Genomic DNA, 27,673 nt, shown 5'->3' on the forward strand with positions numbered 1-27,673 from the left:
GTAATGAATTTAGGTAGGTATGTATAGTGATTTATTATCAATTTACTTTTTTGTACGCATAGTAAGCCTTCAATATGGATGATAGTGCTGTTTTTGCGTAATTTCAGTTTCGTTATCTATTCATGAACGGATTACAAAAATGGTTTGTTTTATTTTTAATTAAAATTAAATACTACATACAAGTTATAATTTACGTATTGTCATAACGAAAGTAATAAAAGGTCAACGGAATTATTATTATTAAATATTCCATTATATATATTGAAATTTAAGGATTATTTGTGTAATAATAGACCCATATATAGTAAGAACATATTATTAGAACTATTGAGGACAGAAGGGGAAAAATGTTAGGACACTTGATACGACACGACGAACTTATGAACATTATAATTAAATGCGTGAAAGTTACATCAGGCAGATCAAGGAAGGAGTTGGTGTCGTGTCGTATATTTGAAAATCGTAATAAGAGCTCCACCGACAAGAGCGCAGCTCTTAAATGGATAGATAGATAGATATAGTAAGAGCAATTTAGATTAGTATTTCAAATTTATTCATCTGTTACTAAAAAGAAAAAAAATCTATTTCTTTTATTTGTTTTCACACGTTTGTAGTCCAAAAAATGGCATAATAGATATATTGTTAGCGATACAAAAAAAAGTAGATATAACTGCGGACTTATCCTAAGATGGATCTCTTCCAGTCAACCAGTTTTCGAGTTACTCAGATAAATCTTTAGTATGTATTTAGCGAGTACTGTTTAAAACTATATTTTTTAACTTATATAATAGTTATTTACAATTTAACATTTTACAACGAGATAATCTGCCATCACCAGTCGATCCAGGCGTTTGTAACAGTGTCGAAATAATCGGGAACTCATAAAGTTATAATCATGGCAAATGTTATATAATTTGTATTATTGTTTCGTTGTTTACCTTTAACAAGTTTGTTTTCTTAACATGATATAATTTTAAATAATTAAACGAGACCAATTCGTATTCATACTCGTGCTAAAATAGTTATAGGTATTTTGCAGCGTTCCTAATTTAAATATTGTTATCATAAATTGTTTATTAATTTTAAATAATAATAATAATTCTAAATTTGATTATTGTTATTATTAATTACGGAACTATTGATAAGTACAAATTATTACAAAATGTATTAGATTTTAAGCATTTATGTAATTAATAAATATATATCTTTGGAATTTATCATATAAACTTCTGGATTCAAGTATATTTTATATTCCAAAATACTTTAAAGATAGATACAATCTAAACTTTCGTAGGACACAAAATGTTGAATTATTTTTGTCATGCGCTCAGCGCACGCGCATGTCTGCCCAGAATAAGAATGCGCGGCCACGAAAGTGGTCGAACAAGTAACTTGCACTGTATTGCAGTTGGAGATTGTTTATAGCTCGTCATGTATTAACCAACATCAAAAAGGAGAATAATTTCAATTTTTCAGTAGTTATATATTATAGTTATTATATAGGTAAAATATTAGGTAAATATATCTTGCACAGAATTATACATATTACACAGTGCCATCTAGTCCCAAACTAAGCAGACTTTTTAATATCAGTGATATACTCAAATACTTTTTTGTAAATCACACAAATCACACACTAATAACAGATAATACTTTGTAAATAAAAAAAAATATATATTGCCTACACTTTTTCCAAGAATTTTTATACTAATACTATAAAGAAGAAAGTTTTGATTGTTTGTTTATAATGGACTAGCGGCCCATCCCGACGTCGCACGGGTGGACATTTCTACATTTTAAAAAGTGGCCATTAAGGCTGCACACGCGACGGAAGCTTAAAAATGGAGTAACTTCTCCAGTTTTCCCAACATTTCCCTTCACTGCTCTGCTCCTATTGATTGTAGTGTGATGAAAAGTATACTATAACCTGTCCAGGAGTATGAAGAATAATTGTACCAAGTTTCGTTAAAATCCATCGAGTAATTTTTGTTTCTATAACGAACATACAGACAGACAGACAAAAATTTTACTGATTGCATTTTTGGCATCAGTATCGATCACTAATCACCCCCTGATATTTATTTCGGAAATATATTTCATGTACAGAATTGACCTCAGATTTATTATAAATATAGATATAGATAGATAAAATCAAACACTACTTAAACGATATTAAAAATTCTTTCACCTATAGAAAGCTACATTATCAACGAGTATATAACCTATGTTATATACATATTATTTTTAAAAACTCTAGCCATGTGAAGCTGGGTCGAATCGCTAGTTGTGTTAATAAAGCGACGTCCCAGAACTATCTAAGTCATTGTAGTCAACAATGTGTTATCGTGCTATACTGTGCTAATAGCGTTATAAAATTATTAAGTAGTAAGGTGAAGGCACTTATAAAATTCATGTAATTAACATATTTACTACACTCTTGTTGACAATGTGACATAGCAATCTAATGAAAATAATTTCATTGCACGGAACAAGTCCTTGGTTGATAGTGATTAAAAAAATAGGTCATAATGTACACTTTAGTATTTAGATAAGCCATACATAGTACAGATTACTAACAATTAGACAGGTCCTTAGCGAGTCCATTTTATCTCTAGCCTAATTGCATATCATTTGTTATATAGAAACAATTAATTTATAGAATAGAATAAAGTATAAATGTAGATTCTATCAAATAACATTAATACTCGTATAACAAAAACTTATCGTATTATAAGAAAAAAAAATTATAAATAGCATTTTGACGATAGTGCTCTATTCTATTGTCAAATAAATCTTGATTTATTCTTATTATTTTTTTAGTTTCTATTTATTTACAATTATTGCCTTAGCGACTATCACTTTGAACGTATTGACCATATATTTAGTACACCGCTGACTTTAAGTGTTATGCAGTTTACTGATTTTACTCTACACGCTCAATCACCTTTTCATTCGTTCTCGAATGTAAATGAACAATGTTATTATATTAAGCGTAGTCGCTGACACTTGTAATGTAAGTTAACACTTCATCTTTAGCATAAAAATAAATTTACATAGAAGTTCACGATGAGTTTGTTAATATTGACAGTTAGCTATAGGTACGTTCGTTGTGAATGCGGCCTTACTTCTATTTTCCTAACCATTGTTCTTAAGAGGGTGTCGCCCTCTAGTATCACGTTTTAGAAGTTTGATATTTGATTTATAAATTTCTGAGACACCACGTCGGCATATACAGACCAACAGTGTATGCCGGCTGCAAACCCAGCGACCCGGAGGTAGCCGCTTCCGGAGTAGAAGCCGGGGTAATGGGGTACGCCCCGAGGCCCCTACCTCGCCCGCCCACACATCATCCGGCGGGCAACGAGAAGACCCCGTTGTAAATTTCTGTATAAAAAGTGACTTACCTGGTTGGCCTGTGCGAGTGTTGCGCTCTGCGGGGGCACGGTCTGCACGGGCCGCGCGGGCTTGGCGGCGGCGCGCTGCAGCGTCGCACGCTTCACCGTCACCATCAGCCACATGTCCTCCACTCGTTGGGCCACCTAAAGTTTATCAGGTGCACATATACATACTGAAGATAAAAATGGGTTCATTGACCTGAATTCAACCTCACCTATCACCTTCCTCATGCTCCTCAAATATTGCGCCTAAATTACTAGTGAATACATTGTATAGGTATTCCATAATCCGTATCCAATAGCGAAGACAGTATGCCTTAAATACTATGCCGCAAAGCATAAACCTTACCTATCAACTCTCACAGCAGCAAGGCCTAGCCTTAGTCTACTTGGTGTCTTTGGGAAAGTATCTGATGATGAAAAAAGAGGATTCCTTTATTTATGTTATGGTGCCTATCTTATCAGAATGCGGCACTGTCCTTTTTGAACTTACGGATGTTAAATTGGCATTGGATGTTAAACTTTCGAATAATTTTAAATCTCATAAAAATATTATAGACACATCTGATAGAAAACGGTTAACGTTGACGGTTAACTATGATCGCTTGAAAATCTAGAAGTGAGACCCACGCGTTGTTATCTAATCAAAAATTTATTGTTTTTGGCAGAAGAAATTCGAAGTTATTTAGTAATTTCAAATTGTATAATATGACTTAAATATGTCATACCTGTGTAACCAAAGCTCTCGTTTCCTGGGTGGCCGATTGCATCAGCATATCTCGGAACTGGTCGGGAGCAGTTAAACCAAAGCTCTCAGCGTCTTTCAGCAACTTATCCACTGCCACCAATCCCCTGTCTCCAGCCAGTAATTCCACTCCGGTCGCGCACCATTCGTTCGCCTGTTATAATTAATTTTTATTTATCTTTTGTTCTATAAAAAAAAGTCTATTTCAGTAGGGACAAATTTAATATGAAATCTACTTATACATGAGTAATAAATCTTATGGATTGTTAAAAGAATCATCAAAATTAAATCAAAATTAATATCTTGTAATAAATTAAAGAAAAACGATAGAATGTAGGTCTGTTTGGAGTATGTTGAAAAATTTTCACTTTAAAATATATTTAAATTATCTGTTTAATTACACATTTTAATTATAGATAATGACGAAAAAAAAGTTAGATATATGATTTCTGAATCACTCTCTTATTATTTATTCGATTTTAGCTTCTTTAAAACTGACAATAAATGTGAAAGTGAGTTTGTTTGTTTAATATTGGCATCAGAGGCGCCGGCTCCGTGGGTGTTGGAGCCCCGAACACGGAGTCGCCGCGAGATAAATACTTGTAGTAGACACTAGACATCATAATATAAGTAAAATAATACTCATCTTCTTTTCTGTTTAGGTCGTGTTTGCTTGTCCAGCAAGCAGTGTTCGTCTTTCAGCGGGAATAATGACGCTATAGTTATCAAAGGAACATAAATACCCACGAGGTATTTTAGAACCTGGCGCCCCCTGCTTGGTGCCTTAAGAACTCAATCAGTCGCCATGATAAAATTTTATGTACAAATACTATATAAGATGGAAAAAGGAAATAGGCAAATTTTTATCTCGTTCAATGAACATATCCCAGAACGCGTTTCTAGCGAAGGATGTTTCGAGCAAAAACTGGTTTTATATATATATAAAGAAACAAATTTACCTTGTCTATCCTGTCCATGAGTTCCCTCGCTTTGGCCAGTAGTAGATTTCGTTTTTGTATTTTATCTAACAGTAACGTACTTGTTCGTCTTAGCTCTTCACATTTCGACTCTATGTGGTCAACGGAACTTAATGGGTCCTGCATTAATTGCTCACCTAAAACATAAGTAAATAATATATTTTTACCAACAAATAATGCATTTTTTTAAAAGGTATATCTTATTATAATACACAAAAATAGTAAGCGATAGCTCGCCCACTGCCGGCCAGATATGAAAATATTGGTTTATTTAAAATAATTAATATAAATAAAACAGTTTTAATTAAGTTTAATTGAAACATAAAATAGCATTTATTTAAAATATTTTAAATCAATATACAATATAATTTAGAAAAAAAATTATAAGGATATTAAACATAATAAAAAGAAAATTGCTCACAACTATATTTTGTAATAGGTATTCAGAGGCATTTATAGGCTATTATTATTGTAGTAAATAAAGTAGGTATTCAAGTTGCTTACATTTAGCCACAAACACAGGTGCAAATGATTTTATTGATAGAATCGCTTCAGATTCGTTTACACTTTGTCTAAGGGAGTCATATTAGATTTTATTAGAAACCATGTGGCAGAGGACGGCGTATTACCGCCAAATTAATAATTATGATTTATTATAGTTTAATAAGTAATTTATTATCGATATTAAATTATTTTTAATTAATTAATTTGTATTTACCATCGTCTATAACTTCTTTAGCAGTAGTGAGATCACAGTTACAGAGTTTCTCGAAATCACATGCCTCCTGTATGAGACTTTCGACTCTGCTTGCAGTTTCACCGACCTCGGTCATATCGCACGCGGTTTTTAGATGACCATCTAAAGTCGCCTGTATGTGAAACAACAAAAAAATATATACTTTAAAATGTAAATTCATACAAAGGAATAAAAGTAAGTATACTTATATGTAACCTGTAACAAAAACGCTATGCTTATTCTCAATCATTCTCTTTATTGTTTTAATTACATTGATATTACTCAAAGCAGAGTATATGCCAAAACAGATATTTAAAATAAATGAAAAATTATTATCAGGTTCACAATCGGCGCGTTTTTTATTATATCGCGTTATATACACGCAAAAATAGTCTAATTTAAAATGCCTTTAGTTTTTAAAGTCGGCTAAAAATATGCTAGGTATTTGTAAATATAATATTACCCCATTAAGATTAAGAATAATAGTTTCTTTCTATGAACCGCTCGGTTTGTTTGATTTTCAATAAAAAAAAAAAAAAAACTTTTTGATGTTCATTTCTACAGACGTTCTTGACTGAAAAGTAGATTGTCCAGAGAGATTTAATATTATATGAATATTATCACTGGTTTTCTTTACATTGTATAAAAAATATGAAGATAGAAAGGATTAATGTTCTCATTACATAACAACGCATAATAAAATGCGCATAAAATTATTTTTAAATATTTATAAAAAAACTTATGTTTAATACTGGCCATAAATAAAATAAATTATTGCGCGACATTAAAAACGTTTTTTGACAGCTAACCTAAAAATGTTCTATATCAATTGTGTATATAATTGTTGTAAAAATAATATTTAGCAAAATGTCTATGGACATGGTTTGCAATTTTCGTAAATGTCGGAGGTCTTTATCTGATCATGCATGGGTGACAACATGTTCACACGCTTTCTGTATTGAACACGGCCAGAGGGAATTCAAAAGAAACGCTGAAAATTCTTTGACTTGTCCAGCGTGCGGCAGTGAATTGCGAGATAAATTTGATGTTATACAAGCCGATTTAAAACCATGTGAGACTTTCAAATCAATAGTGTTAGCAGGTTTGAAACCTGATGCAATCATGGATGTTGCAATGAGAGCAATGTCATTTTGGGCATATCAAATCGAACAAGAGACCCTGTACCAAGAAAGCATGGCGAGTCACGCGAGAGAAAAGCTTCAATGTTTAGAAGAAGTAAACAATTTAAATCTACAGAAAATAAAGGCCGAGTTGGAAACGTACAAACGTAAAATTGCTTCTGTACAAGAAGAATACAATAAAAAGAGACGGCAGACTGAAGAATTGAAAGCGCGTTTGGAAGAAAAGTCTCGCAAAATACAAAAGCTGACATTTCAATTAGAAGCCCAAAAAAGAAAAGATATTAATATAAATAATATGGAAGTAAGTAACGATAATAGAGAAAAATGTATGGATATATCAGCTCTAATGCGTAATAGGTCGACATCTGAATCCTTTGTATTTAAGCCGACTAAAGAGGTGGACAAATCCCATCACAGAATATGTTCACCAAAAACACCTATGTTCGATTTTCAAAAAAAGAGTAGACATCATCAATCGCATTTCCAGTTTAAACCATTATCATCTTAATATTAACATTTAAGAAAATTAAGTTAGCTATTAAGGAAAATTACCTGCATTTGCTTAAAATTTAATAAAAACGTCCTAAATTTTAACCAGTGGTTTAATTTCATGGAATGTTTCTGCCAGAAATTGTCGAATTGTTTTTCAGTCTCTTCTAGTTGCACCAGTAGCCTGCAGATCAGACAATAATTTATATTTTAATATAATAACTACTGGTTTAACTTAACTGTAATTAATGAGCGGTTGTGAAGTGCGAACCTCATGATTAAGGATCACGAATTAATTTCAAAACTAGTTGAGCTTTCTCGATCTAATTATACGTAAGTTAAACCGGTAGTTATTACATTAAAATATAATGTGTACTTTTAATAATAAATTGATGATGATTTGTAAAACGTATTGGTATTTTTCTAATATTTGAGATTATTAGTAATGCGAAGTCCCATTGCCCACTGGTGCCTCGCAATCATATACCGTTAGCGCAGGCGGAGTTACTACTCCATTATCATCCATTAAAAAAAACTGCGAATATTGTTAGTACTGAAATAAAATACCTACCTTTCTACAGCAGCGACGTGACTAATAATATTATAAGTAAGATTTGGTTTTCGCACTTGCGTCAACAACTCTTCGCCTTGCGTTGTCGCTGACGCCAGTTCTGTTTTTAAAGCTTTATATCTGAAAAAAAAAACAGCCATTATCTATTACTATACTCTTTATTCATCGCTGTAGCTATGCATTCGTATGTTTCCATGAAGGATTTAAAAATGCTCTAAGAAATGTGGATTTGAAGACATGAAAAAATTTTCACTTGTGAGTGGTGAATATTGTTAATTTCAGATTTTCTTGTATAAAAAAAAGTTAGTTTAATTTTGAAAAAAGTAACAGCAATGCTTACACGTCTGCTAATATTGTTATTATTATGTATCAAATAATCCTCAGGAATGGCAACGCATGAGGTGATATAAGTATATAAACATAGTATAACATATTCATGTAATAGGCGACAGATGTTTATCACTTTTCAACCGTCTTTTAATAGAAGTAAGTTTTCAATTCGATTGTATTTTTTTTATGTTTGTTACCTCATAAGTTCGTCAATTCTAAACCGATTTGGAAAATTCTTTTTATCTGAAAGGATATACCTACAGATTGAGACCAATAAAATTTTATAAATATCGGATCATTAGTTTAGTTTTTAAATCAAAATAACTGGTTTTGTCATAATTGAAGTCGGTTTTTGTGTGGGACACAATATTTAACTGTCATCAGGCGGACCCTAAGCTTGTTTATTATTCTCAATCATAAAAATCTAGCCATGATATTATTTAAATCCAATAATTTAAACACAGATAGTGCTAATTTTACATACGTCTTTCTACTAAGTCATAATAAATTAATTCATTTTCACTACTCGTACCAGTCATTAGCTGTCCAGTTTTTTTTTTTTTTTATACAACTTAGAATGTAAACAAGCTGATTGCCCAACTGATGGAAAGTGGTAACCGTCGCCTATAGACATGATCAGTACCATGGACATAACAGAGTATACTGTTTCGCCCATGATACCCCCCATGCGTTGCCATTCCTGAGGACTCGGGTGTTATTCCTCTGTACCCAAATTGTAAATTCACGCCATATCCCACTCTTCAAACCGAAACACAGCCATGTAAACACAACTGCTTCAAGGTTGAAACACGAATGGGACAGAGGTACCCAAGCAATCGACTCTTGTACAAAGTCTCCCTCTGTTTAACATGGGCCTCTCCTATAGACTGTTATAAGAAACGGTCCCAAGCCATCCATAACCACTGACTTATAATAAGTTTTTATTAGAAATAATATAATATACATATTTGTTTACCTAGATTCCTGACAGTCTAATAAATCTTTGGTTTGTGAAGGGTCATTACCCATATCGCAGTCCACAATTCCATGCATAAAGTGGTCCAATTTACTTGAGATTTCTTTCATAAGAGTAGAAAACTTCTCCAGTGCCTAAAAATAAGAAATAAGTACATATTATTTAGAATCTAATACAATGAATTATTTTTTTAAATTAAAAATTAAAATTATGTATATAACTTTACGTTTACTTTAAGACAGCTGAAAACTTAACTGCGCCTCTAGCGGATAGATTCGAATACTTAAATTTCCGTACTTGGATTTTGGTTAAATAGACCCTATTGATGAAGACTAACCTTGTATATGTACTATATAGGTATATATGTTATTTATAACTTTTTAAGATTATTTTCAAGTTCAAGTTGTATTGTTCTCAGTGCTCCCCAATTTGGTTTTTGGGAACAAGAAGAAGTCACACGGGGCCAAACATAGCGAATTTTTACTCAAAAATCAGCTTGATGTGTGGGTCTCCCATGTATCCACACATATTTCAGTCTGGCGCAATGGATTATGAAAAAAACATCAACACTTGACGAACAATACGTGGGTTGAATTATTTACCACGAATTTTTGAATGTGTCAACTCTTCGTATTTTTATCTATTGTTAGTTTTGACACTATACATTTTGATAGCGCTTACCTGGCCTCCCCACTCCTCTTTCTCGCATTCCAGAACACTTTTATACGAACTTTCCGGACAGACCTCGTATGTTATTTATAACTTTTTAAGATTATTTTCAAGTTGTATTGTTCTCAGTGCTCCCCACATAACGATCAGCTTGATGTGGGGTCTCCCATGTATCCACACATATTTCAGTGCGCAAGGATTATGAACATCACCGAACAATACGTGGTTGAATTATTTACCACGAGTTTTTGAATGTGTCGGTATGTCTATTGTAGTTTTGACACTATACTTTGATAGCGTGATTCAAGAATGTTTACTAGCTTTGACTAGCACATGCTTTAAATGAAGTGTCATAGGTATTATATTTGTGTATAGATGGCGCTACTTTGTCTAGATTAAAAATAGAAAATTAAATCGTACCTACTTAGATAGTATTACTAATTGGATGGATGGATATTAATAGAATAGTAACCCCATCTTCGCTAACGGTATACACTGGCGAGGCAACAGTGAGGGACGGGTGAGAATGAAAAGGCATGTCTTTTTTTAATGAATGATAATGGAATAGTAACCCCGCCTGCACTATCGGTATACATTGGCGGGGCACCAGTGAAGGATGACAGGTGAGGATGAAGCAGGTCAGTTAGCCCACCGTGACGAATCTAACAATAAATCAATCACGATGGTTTACAGGGGGAACCGCGAGAAGGTCGACCTGGTATTGTTAGCAATGGGGCTAATTATCCCCATTACTAACAATCCTTTCTCCCTCCGAAAAGGCAGGCAGTTAGCCCATTGTGATAAATACACCTGGAATTCAATACGATGGTTTTCAAGGGGGACCACGTGGAGGTCGACCTGACAGGGTATATTGCTAGCAATGGGTAAGTCACATTACTAACAATCCCTCCCCCCCAGTATTACTAATTAGACAATCCTACACATTAGATAATGCTCCTGCATCTATTTCTGTATAGTATATGCCAGAGTATATTGATAGCGCAGGCGGGGCTAACACTGTATTATTATCCATAAAAAAAAAGATTTTATAAACTTTTACACCTACAATATTTTAGTAGAATAGTTACTGTTTTATAATAATAATAATTTTTATACGTACTATCCGTTGTTGTATCCACTCTGAATGTGAATACTGCAGCTCTCCCCCGAGATCGGGCGTTAGTTGTGATTTATCGAAGTGTTCGTATAACTCTTCGATGGACGAACACACGTGAACGCGAAATCTAAATTCCTCCTTGAAAAGTTTACTGCTCACTTCAGATAAGGCTTTCTGGAGGAAACTGGCTGGTCTCAACACGTATACGGCGTGGATGATACCGGGGAAGAATTCCTGGAATGAATAAAAAAAAAATATTAATTAGGTATACCCAATCAATTTCAACCGACTTATTTGTCATCTCTACTACTTAATTAGATAACATATTATATATATATATATATATATATATATATATATATATATATATATATATATATATATATATATATATATATATATATATATATATATATATATATATATATATATATATATATATATATATATATGTGTGTTATTATATATAATGAAATTTGAGACACGGGTATGCTATATCCTAACTAGACATAAACTTTTTATATTTAAACGCGAAAAATATTTATATTATAACATTACCCTTTAGCTCTTTAGCGGCTTATTTGTCATGAATGTTAGTGTACTAGTAATATTTAACATGGAGAATGATATAGGCAATTTTTATTCCAATGAATTAACCAAACAGTCATGCAGACGAAGTTGCAGATAAAAACTAGTAAAATATAAACAGACAGAAAGATACTTACCGAAACCCTTAATAATACTGTTTTAACTGAATTCCATCTGTCTTTTCTGCGATCTATTATTATGTGGAAGCCCATATCAGCTTCTAGTATCCTGAAACAGTAAAACCATGTGTATAAATGAACAGAAAAAATCTTTATCTTTCTGGTGTATTTTATCATTTGTGCCACAAAAAATTATTTTAAACCCGCTTACGCTATGCTTGAAGGCTATCAGTAAGTGATGATAAGTAATTCATCATCATCATATCAGCAAATAACTGTCCACTGCTGAACGTAGGCCTTTTCAATAAGGAAGGGTTTTGTCTGTAGTTACCACGCTTGGCAGGCAAGTTGGCAACCGCAGTTAGGCTTTAGTGATGTTTTAAGAGGTACGCTGCTGCTCATTCCTTGGTCATTAAGTTCCCTTAGTCGCCTCTTATGACACGCACGGGAATATACGGCAAAATAAGTAATTAGTAATGGGTAGAAGGCAAAAAATTAACAATAGAGTACACTTCAGATGTTCAATTAAGAGATAAAAATATTTTCGTATCTGTTCTTGAATATTAATTAGTACTTGCTATGTTGACTTTAATTGATAAACAAAATAGATAAAGTTTTGATGAAAAAGTAACAAATTCGTTGATCTTATCTATAGATAAGATAGATTCGCTGAATTATTTTTAGAGCTTATTATGTATCAGTTACCTATAGACATACATTCCTACACACTTCACTAATAGTGGAAGTGGTATAGGTACTTATTACTTCTCTGATACTAACTAGGTTTTTTTATGGGTGATAATAGGATGGTAAACTCCGTCTGCGCTATTGGTATACGTTGGCAAGGCACCATTGAGAGATGATAGGTGAGAATGAAAGCAGGTCAGTTGGACCATAGTGACAAATTTATAAAGAAGAAACTAAGATGGTTTCTAGAGGAATCGCGTATATATAGGGGATCATAGGTCGATCTGATAGGGTGTATTCCTGGCAATACAATTTCATACAATACAATTCAATTTCCGATAATAATTAGTAACAAATCTAAATTTATCTCGAAAATTTGTTTATTATATTTCAATAATTACGAACGTTTAATTATTAGAAGATAATAAAAAGAAATTTATAGTATATAAATTCCATCAAAAAGATTACATTACAATTGTAAAAATAAAAAATACCAACTCCTATATGAAATACTTTTTTTTCAAGTAATTGATAAACATGTTTCAAACATTTACGCTTTGTATTTATGAGACTATGGGAATGAGTGGATTATGTTATATTTATTTACTTACACTATTGTATTTATTTGCATATTATATATATATATATATATATATATATATATATATATATATATATATATATATATATATAATGTAATAATAAGTGTATTTAGTAACATTCAGTAGCATTCACGTAACGTAATGAAAAAAAGAATCTCATTATGCAAATAACTTTAGCAAACCTCGGGAGTTAGCGGCGGGATACCTTTTAAGACAAAGCGAACGACACGGTTGCCTTATTTGTGGATGTTCAATCGATACCTGAACGTTTCTTTTGATCCTTCTTATCTTTAGGCTAAGTCTTTCAGGGGATGGGTAGAAAGAATCTGATAGAAAGGCTAAAAATACTTTCACATACATTTACGCTACGTACTAGTACATAGTAATAGGTAACATATTAGGAATATTCCATACTAGCTATATCCCGCGGCTTTGCTCACGTGAATATAATAAAATATAAAGTGTCCCATGTGTTAAATTAGGATATAACCTACCTGTGTTCCTTTCCTTCAAATCTGTTTTGTAATTTTTGTGTGAAAAAGTAACAATCATTCATCCTACCCTTTCTTATAAACTTACGCATTTATAATACTAAATATGAATTATTCAAAATAATTATTAACCATTGCTGTCTAGTCCTGGAATAGAATGAACCACTCTCCTCCTCCTTTTACCGAAGGTGTCGTAAGAGGAGACTAAGGGAACTTACTGGTCGAGGGATGAGAAGCAGCGTCCTTTTTAAAACATCACCAAAAGCTATTGCCAACACGTTTGTGGCAACTACTGGCAAAACCCATTCTTATGAGGGAGGTCTATGTTCAAAAGTGGACAATTAATGGCTGATATGATGATGATGACTAAGGGGTCAATTTAAATTCGATTAAAACTGACTATATTACACATAATTACACAATACTTACGTTGGTACAGAAGTGAGGTAGAGTAACAGCCGTCTGTATTCCGAAGCGGTGATGAGATGGAAGTTATTGTTGTCGGGGAAGGTGATGAGCGGTCGGTGGTCTTTCGCGAGGCCCCCGGTCGCGAGCGCGTACTGGGGCAGCAGCAATTCCCCCACATTTCGACCTTCGTCGGTGTCGCTGCCACAGCCGTCGCATTCTGCTTCTGGAAATGATCATAAAAAAAAAACTTTATTATAATTATATATTACTATAATAATTGTAAATAGTTATAGTTTGGTTTGACAACATTTGCTTAAGATTCCAGGGTCGCAAGGATGACCTATAATAGTCTGGTGTCCATCTTAGAATGTAAATAAGGCTTTTAGCTATGAGCAAATACATTTTGAAGAGCCTTTTTAAGGGGGCAGTGTGGAAAATAATCTTAAAAACGTCAATGGTCCTAAATAAATTCGATACTTAGTTCCAGGACCCGATTGTATAAAAATTTTTACTTTATAAAGTACATAGTAGCTTTTGTAATACATAGATATAAGTCTATGGTTGCAAAAGATTATTACAATTTTAGATTAAATCTTAGAGGATACAGCTAAATATTTTCTGAGAATAATTATATAAATTAAATACTAATTTATTATGTATATATGTATTTTATATATGAATACCTAATAGAAAATTAATTATTTGTTTCTATATTATAAATAGCTACTAAGGGGAGCAGGTATACATGTGTCACAATAATTTTATATGAAAAAATATTATATTAAAGTATTTAAGTAGTAAGAAAATATACTTTCACAGAATAGTATTTAAAGCGATGTAATTATAAAATCAATTAATCATAGACTCAAATAATTGAACAACCTATTCTGTTAGCAATGAAATGATAGAAGCATAAATAATATAATAGGTGTACTGTCTAATAACAGAGTAGGTATTCAAGTGTATTTTTAAAGAATAGGATGAAAATCGATGTAAGTACGAAATATTTTTAACATAGACTTAAATGATTCAAAAACACGTCACATTAGTTAATGAATTAAAGGAGAGAGGCCTGTAGGTACATAATGTTGGGTGCAGTGCACTTAACAGAACAAAGGATCAGTTAGCTCGAATTAGGGTCTTAATCTAGAATAACGGGAGGATACCGGATAAAATCGCCCACAAGTTTCAGTTCGTTGTCCCCAAATTTGTGTCACAACGTATTGTATTGAAATGTTCTAAATTATCCATTATTATTAGTAAATTGGCTTTTAGCTGTAACTTTATTCACGTGTCGTAATTGGAAAATAATTTTAATGGAAGATATTTTTTAAAAAGATTATCTTATTAATTAAAATGAAAACGAAAAAATTTTAATAGTAAATCACGATTATCTCGGAAATAAAAAATATACAAATATTGTGTTCTCTATTTAAGCCGACGATGTACGCGTTGACCTATTTACTCATACAATTAGTGTCCTTTTTATAAACATGTATAACATAGATCGCTACTGAAGTAGGTCATATAAATGATAAATGTATTTACACCCTTATTATAAAAACAAAAGTCACATGTTTATACAAATTAAACTATCTTTACATAAGGTTGTTTTTCCGCTTAGCAAGTAGGTACGTACCTAGATGAACACGTTGCGTGCTACATTGCCATTATTTACTTACTCCTAACATTACTGGGAACGAAGCGGACAAGATTATCTGTACAATGAACTAAATCATGGTATTTTGTTATGTAAAAAACATATTAGGTATTTCAATAAAATTAGAACAAGATACATGAGTGTGTAATATAAATAAAAAAAAAAAGAATAACATTTCAGGACTGTGTCAATATGCCAAGTAAAAAAAAAAGATACAAGTTAAAACTGTCGGTCTCTGAAGTATTCTATTAGTGAAAATAAAAAAAAATTCTAAACGAAAATGGACCTAAAACTGATAAAAAAATATGGACAAGTCGTGTCAAGTTGTCAATGTACAATTAAATGAAAAATGATAAAATTAAATTCTTTGTCGTTTTAAAAACACTTTTATCAACCGACTTTTTTTTTTATTAGAGACGTTAAATATACTTAAAGATAGGTCTTATAAAAATTTTATTAAAAACGGCTCGGTTATTAAATTTTATATCAATATAACTAGTTTTTCTAACACTGAAGTCGGTCTTTTGTGGAATACAATTTTATTTATTATAAAGTAATACATAAAAGTAATAAAATATTTTATTATTAAATCTAATAACATTAATAAATAAAAAAGAAGTCGGTAAAAAAAAAATAACATTTTTAAACCAATAAAAGCAGTAAGGCAAATCGTCGTATTTACATTTTTTATTTTAATATTTTTTTTATTCGTCAATATATTACTTAGAAATCGCTAGAATTTTGATTAGGTAAACCGTTTTCATTACATCTTTCATGACATCAGTTGAAAAAAAATGAAGTATTACACTTACTTTTAATGTCGACACATGGGACTGTCTTCTTATCCCTAACATTGGTGATTGATGATACACGTAACTACCGTATGATAGGTAGGCAAGTAGTATGATAGGTAAGTAGTACGTCCTCGTGTCCTACGTGTGACGTTACCAATTACGAATGAAATGGGTTCATTGAACGAGCAAAGTCGTTTCTGAAGATAATTCGCATGATATAAATAACTATATATATATTTTTTATTTTAGTGATAAATAAATACATCTTCGTAGAAAGTAATGCATAACTATGTACTGCTTACAGTACTCAGGGATAACATACATTTTTAATAATTAAATAATTTTCAAAACTTGGATCAGTAGTATCGAAGATTACCGCGAATATCCAAACTCGCAAACTTTATCTCTTTATAATATTAGTATAGACTAACATTTATTTTGGGGCGTAACACTTCAGTCTTCAGGAGTGGCAACCCGTGAGCGATGGCCATTGCCATGAATGTTTCGTGTATTTTGTGAAACTCATAGTGTTGTTGATGTCTATACGCAGCGGTAATGACTATTCTTTAGGTGGGATGATAGTCTGTCATTTCCTGTCGCTTAAAAAAAACATACTTTGTATAAAACCTAAACGGTCTCCCAAATATAGTATTATATTATCTGTGTCCAAACTATGGGCAGCATTATTGACATTTAATAAATAATTTGAAAGCCAGGGCAAAAAATATGTAACAGATTAACCCTGTGTTTGTTAATAAAGGATGTAGAAAAAAAAATCTAATAAAATTAAATACAGAAAATTGTCTTACAATATCAATGTTAATTTTACAGAATGCTACAATCAAAGTATGCATCTACCTATAAGAGGTAGACGCAAGGTCATTATCATGCGCGAGCGCAGCGCTCAATAAGTACCTACCGAGATAAACAACGATTAATTTGTATACATTTTCTCTCGATGAATCCATTAATAATACTACGTTCTGCTATCATCCAACTAATATTTTAAGTGTGAAAGTTTGTAAAGACGTTTAGATGTATGAATGTTTGTTTTTCAATCACGCTTAAACGGTTAAACAGATTTCAATAAAATTTAATATACAGATAGAGCGTATCATACATGAACATAATAAGCAATCTATGCCGTGCGATATTGTACTTATAATAATAAGAAAATATTTTAAGTCACTGTACTCAATATTCAATATTCTTTGGATTGTAATAATAGATCATCGGGTTCTCAAGGTTGACTAGAAGAAATCTCTTTAAAGAATAAGTACATTTTTGTTATAACCTAACATCTATATTAAAAGTGAATCTACAAAAGCATATAAATAAATCATAATCTACTTATTTTGATTATAATTATAATTCAAAGATATTCATATTTATTTAAAACTGCAACTGCATATACAATAAATTTATAATTAGATATTTACTTGAATTCATGTACTATTTAGTATATAGGCGACGGTTATCACTTTTCATCAGGTGAGCTGGCACCTTGTTTGCCATGCATTCATTCTTTTCTGGATAGAAAAATAGAAATATTTTATCGGTCTTGCGCTACCTGCATTTACTGACTCTCTGCAATGCATTTGAGGTCGTCACTCTATGTCGTGGAGGATCGTCCTACACTGCGTTTCCCCTTACTGGGTCGTCACTCAAGAACCTTTATTTCCCATCTTTTTTTGACTCTGAGCTATGTAACCAGCCAATCGCCAGTTTGCTTATCCTTCAGGCTATGCCCATCACTTTGGGTCTTCTGCGGATATTCTCATTTCAATTTTTGTCACGCAATATTATAAAAAGTTATAATCATAAATAATATAAAATCTAGCAGTATTTGTTCTTTACATGAGTATATCTCTAAAGTTGAATCTAAACCTGTATAATAAAATTATAGTAAGTAAGCGGATGACGTTAAGTATAATAATCATAAGTAATCTATAATTTTCAGTAAAAAAAATTAATGTAATGTGACCAAATTTTTGTTTGTTAGCCAACAACAAACATGTTATCTACGCTATATATAGTACAATAATACGGTGTAGCTATTATGGTGGAACGCGGAGGAAGGTTCATTAATAATGAGGTAACAATTTGTTCACAACAATTGTCGATTGTAAACCTCCTTTAAAATGCGTGTAGGCCCAGAGGGTTTACCATGAAATATTTTCCGAAATTTCGGAGACGAACGAAATAGAAATTTGATGTTAAAATTACATAATACATGTCGTTTAAAATTATTAAAAATATTAAAATATCGTTCCTCTGGACTATTAGGATAGGATTTATAATGAATGAAACGTTAAGCTCCAGTTACTGGGTCGATTTAGGTACGAACAAAAACACGAAATTAAGCCCGAAAATTCGGAATTTCATTTCATGGTAGGCTCCCTGTTAAAAGATTAGTTCGGGATTTTGTGGTCGGACAGTTTTCTTTCTTGACTCATTTAAGTGCGTCTAATGCAATGAATATAAAAAATAATAAAATCTAAAAATGTTTTTGTATAATAACCATACCATTCTTATGGTATAAGTACTAGAATAATATTATATTATGTACTACCCTTGTTCTCCTTACTTAGTACGCGTAGATATCAGAAGTGAGAAATAATTAGACCACTTCTAGATGGACTATTATTATCCCGATGTAGACTTCTTATCCCGGTAAGTGAACACTCTAGTCACGCGGACGTAGTCGCGGGTAAAAGATAGTGTAAAATATTTTTCGGAAAGAAGTATAGATCTCTTCAAATATTCTCTGATGGAGGTTACTTATAGCCCTTAGGCTAGGATCTTTATCATAATGTTGGGATCTATCCTGTAATGATACTGTTATAAGGAAATAAATAATGTTCTGTAATATAAAGTAACGACGATGGGGTACAGCTGAGTAATTAAGGGCCTTTATCGTCAAACCAACAGGTTTTCTTGATAAGGTCCTTAATTACTGACAACAAGGATCGTGATTTGCAACTCTCAATTCAATGTCTATAATTATTTTGATTGTGATTGTAGAGTCAACACTAAAGCTATCCTAATAGGGTCACAATTTACTTTAAATGTAAATTTCAGTTATTATATTTTTATTTTTTACTGATATTATTGGCCCATGGTAGAATTTAGATATCATTAAGTGCCAGCATTTTTATTTCTTTCTACAGATTTTTTCTTCAGTTTTTAAAATATCACGTTTATGTAAAATTAATAATAAGGAAAACAAAAAAATTCTATCGTGAAAAGTTATATGGTTCAGCGTAGTCTCCGATATTATTATGTTTAGAAAAACAGTGCCATTTGCAATCAAGTAGAAAAACAGAACTATTATATATTATAGTAATTTTTGTTCCTATAGCGCCTGGTACACGCAGTATCAACATTTGCTAATAGCTTTTAGATAATAGAAAACATGCCGAAAATATCGTGCAATTTTCGACTATCACAAGCTGTTTGCGGGATTCGTAATCAGGTTGCCGACCGCAATTGGGATTCGGTCTTGTTTGGAAACGCAATAAAACGTTCCACCAACAAGCTGTGACCATTCAATCCTGCTGATACATCTTAAATGGTATTCTGTAAAGTGTTACATTTCGCAACTAACTACATTTACACCGTTACTTTATCTAATTTTCAGATTTTGTAAGCTTCGGCAATGACAAGTGAAGTGAATGTGTTATGAAAACTAAAGTAAGTTTTAAAGAATGGTATCACACTTACCTTTAAGATATTTACAGAATACTACACGCAAATTCAATTCTGGACCCGCTAAAAAAATTCATTTTGACTTCAAAGAATAACATTACCGAACCAATATGAAATACAGTATTTAAAAGTGATTTTAAGAATTTAAATTACACCTGAATCATACAATGACATAAATTAGTTTATCTACATAATTGACAATACGTCAGCTACCTATATTTAAGTATATATTTATTGAAACAAGTGGATATGATGAAATCATAAACAGTTCAACTATTAGGTTTCTAAAGTGAATGTTTTTCGCAATATTTTTTACAACTTATTGCCGTCATATTTTATAATGTACGCAGTAAATACAATATTTTCATGTAATCTATAATAATCCCACAATTAAGCCAAATATAACACCTCATTTGTTTACGATTTGTTCACAATTTTAGATATCCTCAGTTTTATATGCACTTACCCATTAGCTATAAGTCAAAGGTTAGGTGTAACTGTATGTATTAAATCAATCAAGCAATCATCTTTATTCATATACATCTGTTACAGATTCTTATGATACGTTTATAATTATAATAATTACTACATAAAATAATATTAATTTACAAAAAAATTACAATAATTACATTAACAATACAATTCACATTAATACAATATTCAAATCCATGCAGTTTTGTCATTTAGATAGTCATTTATTTTATAATATGCTTTTGTACAAAGAGTCCTTTTTATATATATTTTAAATTTTCATTCATTTAAATGTAAAACGTCATCTGGAAGTTTATTATAAAAACGAAAATAAATTGTAACCATACTTAGATTTTATTCCATGACATAATTTCGTTCGTCAGAGATTTATTTGTTTATTATCCCTTGATAAGTTCATAACGAATCTATAGGTAGATACGTTTTCTAACATTATTCATTTACATTCAAACAGTCAATATAAATTAGTTAAAAGGTAGCCAAGTTTCATTGAAAATATCATAGAAACACTCTCTAAATAAAACCAGTAACTAATCATATATTAACATAAATCGATTAACTAATTTCTGATTTGTACTATAATTGGACATCAGGAAATTGTCTTATATTCGGATCAATTATTCGTTTAACCTTTTATGTTTTACAGAAACAAACCATAGACAAATAAGGCGCTAGAAGTTGCTGACTTATTTTATCTAATGTATTACGGAATGAAAACGTTCCTATCGATAGATTATATTAGTTTGCCACTCATCAGGAGGGGAGAGAGGAAAGAGTTCGATAAATATATGCCATGGATATATTGACAAGGGAGACTAGTCATAATACGAAGTCGCTTACATGTAGTTATGTATTGTGTTGATTTTGCATTTGCTTACTGATTAATCTACGCAAAGGACTAGATTTGCATTAATGTAAGACAACGTTGCATCTTGTTAAGTCAATAAAGAGCCTTTCTTGTAAAGTCAACAGAAGAAGATCTCAGAACAAGTTTGTCGCAGAATCATTAGCAATTAAGGAAGCTATTCGCTTTCATATTTATAATATTAATAAGGATAAACAGAATAAATTGATCACCGCATAGTGTGTTGTGTGATGTCGTGACTTGTAAGATCAAACGTAAAATAATGTGACACATAAATCTGGCATCTATAGTGAATCAGTAGGTACTTAAACATAATTAAAGATTGTCTCCCACTAAAAAAAACCGACTTAAATTGTAACAAAACCAATTATTTTGATTTAAAAATTAAACTACAGAACCGATCTTAATAAAATGTTTATAGGATCTGTAAGTATATCTTTTCAGTTAAAAAATAATTTTCCAAATTTATTTTGAAGTGACGGTGATAATGCGGTAACAAACAAAAAAAAAAACGTCCAAATTGAAAACCTCCTTTTTGAAAAAGTTTACTTTAAACTTTCGCGTTAATAATAATAATACATATATTTTAAATACACATTCGAATTTCTTTTTGAAGTTGATGGAAAATAATTATAACGTTAAACATGATTAACTTGTTGTGGTTTATGTAAATACATATTTCCTTATACATATGTAAAGAGACTAGAAATATGGTGTAAATAAATAATTACGTACCGAGTAGTTATGTGATAAAGCAATATAATATATACTCAAACGTAAATTAGACCAAATTACTATTAGCCAAGTAGATAACGCAAGATATAATGTATATTTTGAAGAAATATAATTATATTTATTCGATTAGTCAAGAATTTAAAACATTCTGAATATGACGTGCATAAGACAAGTGAATGAAACAAGAACTGTATGAATGTTTGGTACTCGGTACTCTCCCATATATCTATAAGAACTTATAAGAAGAAAATAAAGAAGATAGAAGAAATAGAAACAAATAAAAAGAGAAACTTAGAAGAAAGTAAAAATAAAAGATAGTACAAACAAATTATTAAATATTTTTAATGTGTCAAATGTAACGTACACACTTACAATAAAGATATATGTCATAATAAACAATTATTATGTAGATTTAGATATGCAAAATATATTTAGTAACAGACGGCTGAAATATTGTTGATGAGATGATAAAGATATTTATTTACAACACTCTCAATTAATTCTTTTCACATTCTTATCACCACATAAAATTTCTAAATTAAAGTAGCACGTAATATATCCTCCATCACATACCACTTTCCTATATATTTTATATTTTTTTATCATTATTGAAGTCGACTTTGCGGACTATTTTCTTTCTAAGGACCGTTATGAACTAAATTTTTAATAGATTAAAATTAAAACTATTACAAATTTTCTTTATATTGGTTCTTAGAATAAAGACTTCGTTAGAATATCGAATTGAAATTTTGGAAATAGGTCTAAAGAGTAGTACCACAGAATCAACACTATTGTTTATTTTTAAAATGACGATTATTTAAAAAAATCTACATTCTAAATAGAACCCCTATTTTGCATAGTAACTTTTAGAAGATGCAAATAATTTTGATTTCTTGTAAAAGGTTGATTAAGCCAAAACCTCTTTGAAATTGCATATATATTTTAGTACGTGTCGTTGATATTATTTACCAAGTAAAACTAAAATACGTATTTATTTATTTTACACTTTATTGCACTAGTTTATTAATTTATAAATGCAGTAAATAATAATGCGATATGATATATAAATGGTATGTTATAATTATAAGTATAGATGTATAAAATGAAGTAAATATAAACAACATTGAACTACCTACTGTTGAGAGCGTAGAGCCACGAATTCCACATCAAGTTACGCTTTCTACGACGAATCAAGACGCTATAAAAAACTAAACAAAAAAGAACTTGCCTAGTATTCCACTTTTGGTAAAAAACAAACTTAAACTTAGTCTCATTTGAGTAAACGAAATACAAAACTTGACGCGACACATTGTATGCGCGCGCGCACCACGCGCTGCCCGTGATCTGAATATTACTGCATACGAAGAATGAAGATGATAGCATAGCAATAGAGATATATCCAACGGTGGACATCCATCCAGGCGTATCGTAATATTGGACGTAAAAAATGAATAAAGAGCCGATTTTACGCTTAAGTAATCACCGACGCTAAAATTTCATGAATAACCGCTTCGAATCACGTGTCACGTTTATTTTTTCAGTTGGTATTTACATTCGCGCTCTCGGTTTTATTATAAGAAACGTGTTAACTTTTTGTTTGGTGATACGCAATGGAACGATGTATTAGGTGCGTTGATATAAAAAATGCCCAAGATGCACAAGCAAAGAGATAAACAATACTGAAAATAGTGTGAATTCAACCAAATTATAATCACCCAGTGATGTATGGAAATTAAAATGCTAAATTCTGTAATGACTTTCTGAATGACGATAAAATTTTAGAATAATAACTCTATTCATGTTCTATCCTAGAGAACGTTTTTTTTTTGTTTTTAGTTTGGCACACTATTTAGGAGTAATTTTTATATAAGTTGATATGTGATTCTAGGATGTTTTATATCTATGATTAGATACCTCGTAAACCGAAACACTGCATCCTACGGCGCACGTGACAGCATGCGCCTCCCACAACTACACTGATACTAGTGTTGTCGCGTTCTGACATCACAACCTTTGATATACGACCTTTGTACACTACAGTTTTTACACAGCACTGTCCATGTGCTCTTATTACATAACATTACAGTTTAAAATGAATAAAATCCAATAATCCGACGGATATAACCACAAAGTGTGCGTTGGACCGCAACAGGTATTCTGAAATAACAGGCGATTGAAAAATGTTATCGGCTGGCTCGCCACAATCAATGAGATAAATCTCATTGATCCAAACGAGATGATTTTGATATCAGACGGTTTTAATTTGATGAGTAAGATTTGAAATCTTTCATTTTAAATACCTTGCTTCTCTTCACCATAAATAACAGTATGACGGCCCTAGAATAATATAACTCGTGTTTTCAACTAGTTTTTTGTCCGCTACTTTGTACGCGGGGATCTCAGAAGTAAAAAAAAAAAAAAAAAACTAATAAAACAGACTTCTATCAGATATCGTATGAAGATAAAACATACACTAGATTTTCAAGAGCAGAACTGTGAAAACAGCATTCAATCTGGTAAAGTAGTTTTTGCGCGATACCTGAACAATACAGACAAGCTATCAATAAAGATATGGGTTGGTTTCTATCGATCTTATTAAGATCCCTCATATTGATTTTTCTTAAATGTTTCCTTTGTACAGATGTTGTTTAGTTACAATTTTGTTATATTATTAAAATCTATTCTAACCGATTATCATCTCTGCTCTGACTGAAAAAAAAAAAACTATAATTAGAATATAACGATCATTAGATTTAGGCCAATAGACTGTAATATAATTTGGCCAATCTATCTACGATTAAATATAATCTATATGAAAATCTAGAATATTATAATAGAATCCCTGCCGAGGTTTTCCCAAGAGACTACAGCATGGGGTTCTTCAAAAGGGGGGTAAAGAGGTTTCTTCAGGGTCGGCAACGCGTGCGTAATACCTTTGGTATTGCAGGTGTTCATAGGTTACGGTAACCACTTACCATCAGGTGGGCCGTATGCTTGTTTGCCACCTCAGTGGTATAAAAAAAACTTGTTAATCATATGACTGTAGAATAATTAGGTATATCATCTTACAAAGCAAGAGCGCAAGATGAAAGTTCGTTGTTCCCTCCTTCAATAAAGACAAACCGGTAGAAGAGCCTTACATGGGTAAGACCACGTTACCATTCCATTTAGTCGCCTTAATGGATGTCGTTTTACCTCGTTAATTTCTACTAACATACTTAAGTACATCATATTGTAAGAGCTTTCGGTTTTTGTTGTTGGTTATCATCGTTACCATGGTAACAATAATACCCATCAAAGTCCCACTGTTGGGCACGGATTTTAAATTAAATAAACTATGTTGCAGATTGGCAACCGCAGTTAGGCTTTGGAGATGTTTTAAAAGGGATGCTGCTGCCCATGACTTTTACCACACCCACGGATTGCTCACTTTGATATTATGTAACAAAAAAAAATCATATTTATCTATTTAAAAAAATATATCCTAATAAATCACGACAGCGTAATTAAAATTTATCGAACGGTAAACCGATTTATCTTTCTTGTTGAATTGAGATAGACGTCCGAATCGTGCGGTTCCGAAGTGAACTGGGGCAGCGGTGAGGAATGTGGAATTGTGGACAAACAGACTGGAACTGGTGATCAGTCAAACTGGACGCTCCGCTGGACGGAATATACCCGTTTCATGTCTGTACACAAATCGACAGTTAACCGTGAAAAATTCGTAACCAACACGAATTATTTGAACAGGAGACGCAAGAAACATCCTAATTGTGAATTGATTCTAAACACGACGAAACCAAAAATAAAGTAGGGGTGGTTTTAATGTAAATTTTTATTAATATGAGTATTATAAATGTAAAAGTGAATTTGTCAGTTTGTTTATTTTTAAACGCTTTAACAGCTTAACTAATCATTATGACATTTAGTATACACGTACTTCTTAAGTAACCATGTTCTTCTTCCATCCATCCCATATTATTATTACTACTCCCAGACAATAAACATATCCCGATTAAATGGACGAAGTCACAGGTAAATGGTAGTTTTCAATATATTAAAGTAAAAAAAAATTCTCCATGTTGTCACATATTTTAGAAAATAATTGACATTTATATACAAGAAAAACTATATTTTTTTTATAAATGTCAGTTTAGTGGTACTGGTGGTAAACCGTCGAAATGTATTTTATCGGTACGCAATTAAAAGGAGACAACCAAATGTTGTGACATTGAAAATGAAATTTATTTACATTTTGTATTGATTTCATAATGTATAAATTATATTGAACAATTGAGAATATACTACGTGAGTGATATTATTATAATATATAAGACAAACGAATGATTGTTGTTTCCATATATGTACATATATACAATATATGTATACATACATATGTACTGTATACTGCATTGTCTGAAGAATTCTTACTGAAAATGAGTTTGTCTATTTATTTGTTTGGTCTACACGTAGTATTTAGAATGTAAAAGGACAGAGGTTACTTTTCAACCGACTTTAAAAGGAAGAAATTTCTTAATCCGGTTGTATTTAAGTTTGTTACATCATAACTCCACCAGTTATAAACCGATATGGAAAATTATTTGTTATATGAAGGATATCTCTTATAGATTGGCTTCACAGAAATTTTATCAAAATCGATTTAATAGTTTCGTTTTTAAATCAAAATAACTGGATTTGTCACAATTGAAGTCGGTTTTTTTGTAGAATAATCTTATTATGATAGTTGCGAGAATAAAGTCGCAGGTAAATACTAGTGCATTATAGGTATAAAGGCATATAAACCGAAAATTAAATTAAAAAAGAGTACACTGAACATCTATTTTTAGTTAAATGTTTAAGTAAAAAATAAATAGTGAGTGTAATTACAGATGGTATTCTACACTTAAATGTTATCTTAGTAAAAACGATTCAGTCGGTTGTCTGGTTTCTATCAGATATCCATGTAGTTAACGAAATTAACTTTTACCACTTGCAAAGAAAAAGTATCTAAAAATAAAATATCTTTCTTGCGGCTATAGAGTATCAGTTTTCGAAATTGTATTATATTACTAACCTCCGGAGGGACTAATTTAAACAAATATACTTTCACAAATATACTTTAACAGATCAATTACCTATAATACAAAATATATTTAATGTAAGAAAGGAGATTATTTAATACAAATTTGCCAATATTTATTTTTTTAATGGATAAAATGGAATGGTAATCCCGCCTGCGCTAACGGTATACCCTGGCGAGGCACCAGTAAGAGATCATTCTGACCTATGTTAGAATGAAAAGGCAGGCTAGTTAGTCCATCGAGAGGAATACACCTGGAATTCAGCATGTTGGTTTCTATAGAGGACTACCATGTGGAGG

General features: G+C 31.5%; 2 protein-coding genes across 10 annotated transcripts in view; one reads left to right on the forward strand and one right to left on the reverse strand.

The window, feature by feature from the left end:
* LOC113518378 (guanine nucleotide exchange factor DBS-like) overlaps positions 1 to 27,673 on the reverse strand; it is a 145,727-nt gene that overhangs the window by 74,433 nt on the left and 43,621 nt on the right. For 3 of the 9 annotated variants that reach the window (XM_026903270.3, XM_026903273.3, XM_026903274.3), the window contains exons 2-11: positions 14,064 to 14,265; positions 11,873 to 11,963; positions 11,151 to 11,381; positions 9,362 to 9,495; positions 8,056 to 8,175; positions 7,548 to 7,668; positions 5,836 to 5,986; positions 5,100 to 5,254; positions 4,124 to 4,294; positions 3,405 to 3,539 (exon numbers count right to left, since the gene is read on the reverse strand). In XM_026903270.3, coding sequence (XP_026759071.2) covers positions 3,405 to 3,539; positions 4,124 to 4,294; positions 5,100 to 5,254; positions 5,836 to 5,986; positions 7,548 to 7,668; positions 8,056 to 8,175; positions 9,362 to 9,495; positions 11,151 to 11,381; positions 11,873 to 11,963; positions 14,064 to 14,265 — 1,511 coding nt within the window. Of the gene's footprint in view, positions 1 to 3,404; positions 3,540 to 4,123; positions 4,295 to 5,099; positions 5,255 to 5,835; positions 5,987 to 7,547; positions 7,669 to 8,055; positions 8,176 to 9,361; positions 9,496 to 11,150; positions 11,382 to 11,872; positions 11,964 to 14,063; positions 14,266 to 23,425; positions 23,658 to 24,207; positions 24,362 to 27,673 lie in introns of those variants that run through there. The other 6 variants (XR_004224162.2, XM_031913350.2, XM_026903276.3 and 3 more) reach the window with 5 other exon arrangements.
* LOC128200211 (E3 ubiquitin-protein ligase CCNB1IP1-like) lies at positions 6,416 to 7,573 on the forward strand. The gene has a single exon (XM_052892893.1). The coding sequence runs from the start codon at positions 6,721 to 6,723 to the stop codon at positions 7,501 to 7,503; it is 783 nt and encodes a 260-aa protein (XP_052748853.1). The 5' UTR covers positions 6,416 to 6,720; the 3' UTR covers positions 7,504 to 7,573.

The sequence above is a fragment of the Galleria mellonella genome, unplaced genomic scaffold (genome assembly GCF_026898425.1).
Source record: "Galleria mellonella isolate WM207_F2 unplaced genomic scaffold, CSIRO_AGI_GalMel_v1 utg171, whole genome shotgun sequence".
NCBI classification, from domain to species: domain Eukaryota; kingdom Metazoa; phylum Arthropoda; class Insecta; order Lepidoptera; family Pyralidae; genus Galleria; species Galleria mellonella.

What these genes read in the sequence shown, in the direction of transcription:
- LOC128200211 (XM_052892893.1), top strand. Translation starts at nt 6,721, where the DNA reads ATGTCTATGGACATGGTTTGCAATTTTCGTAAATGTCGGAGGTCTTTA.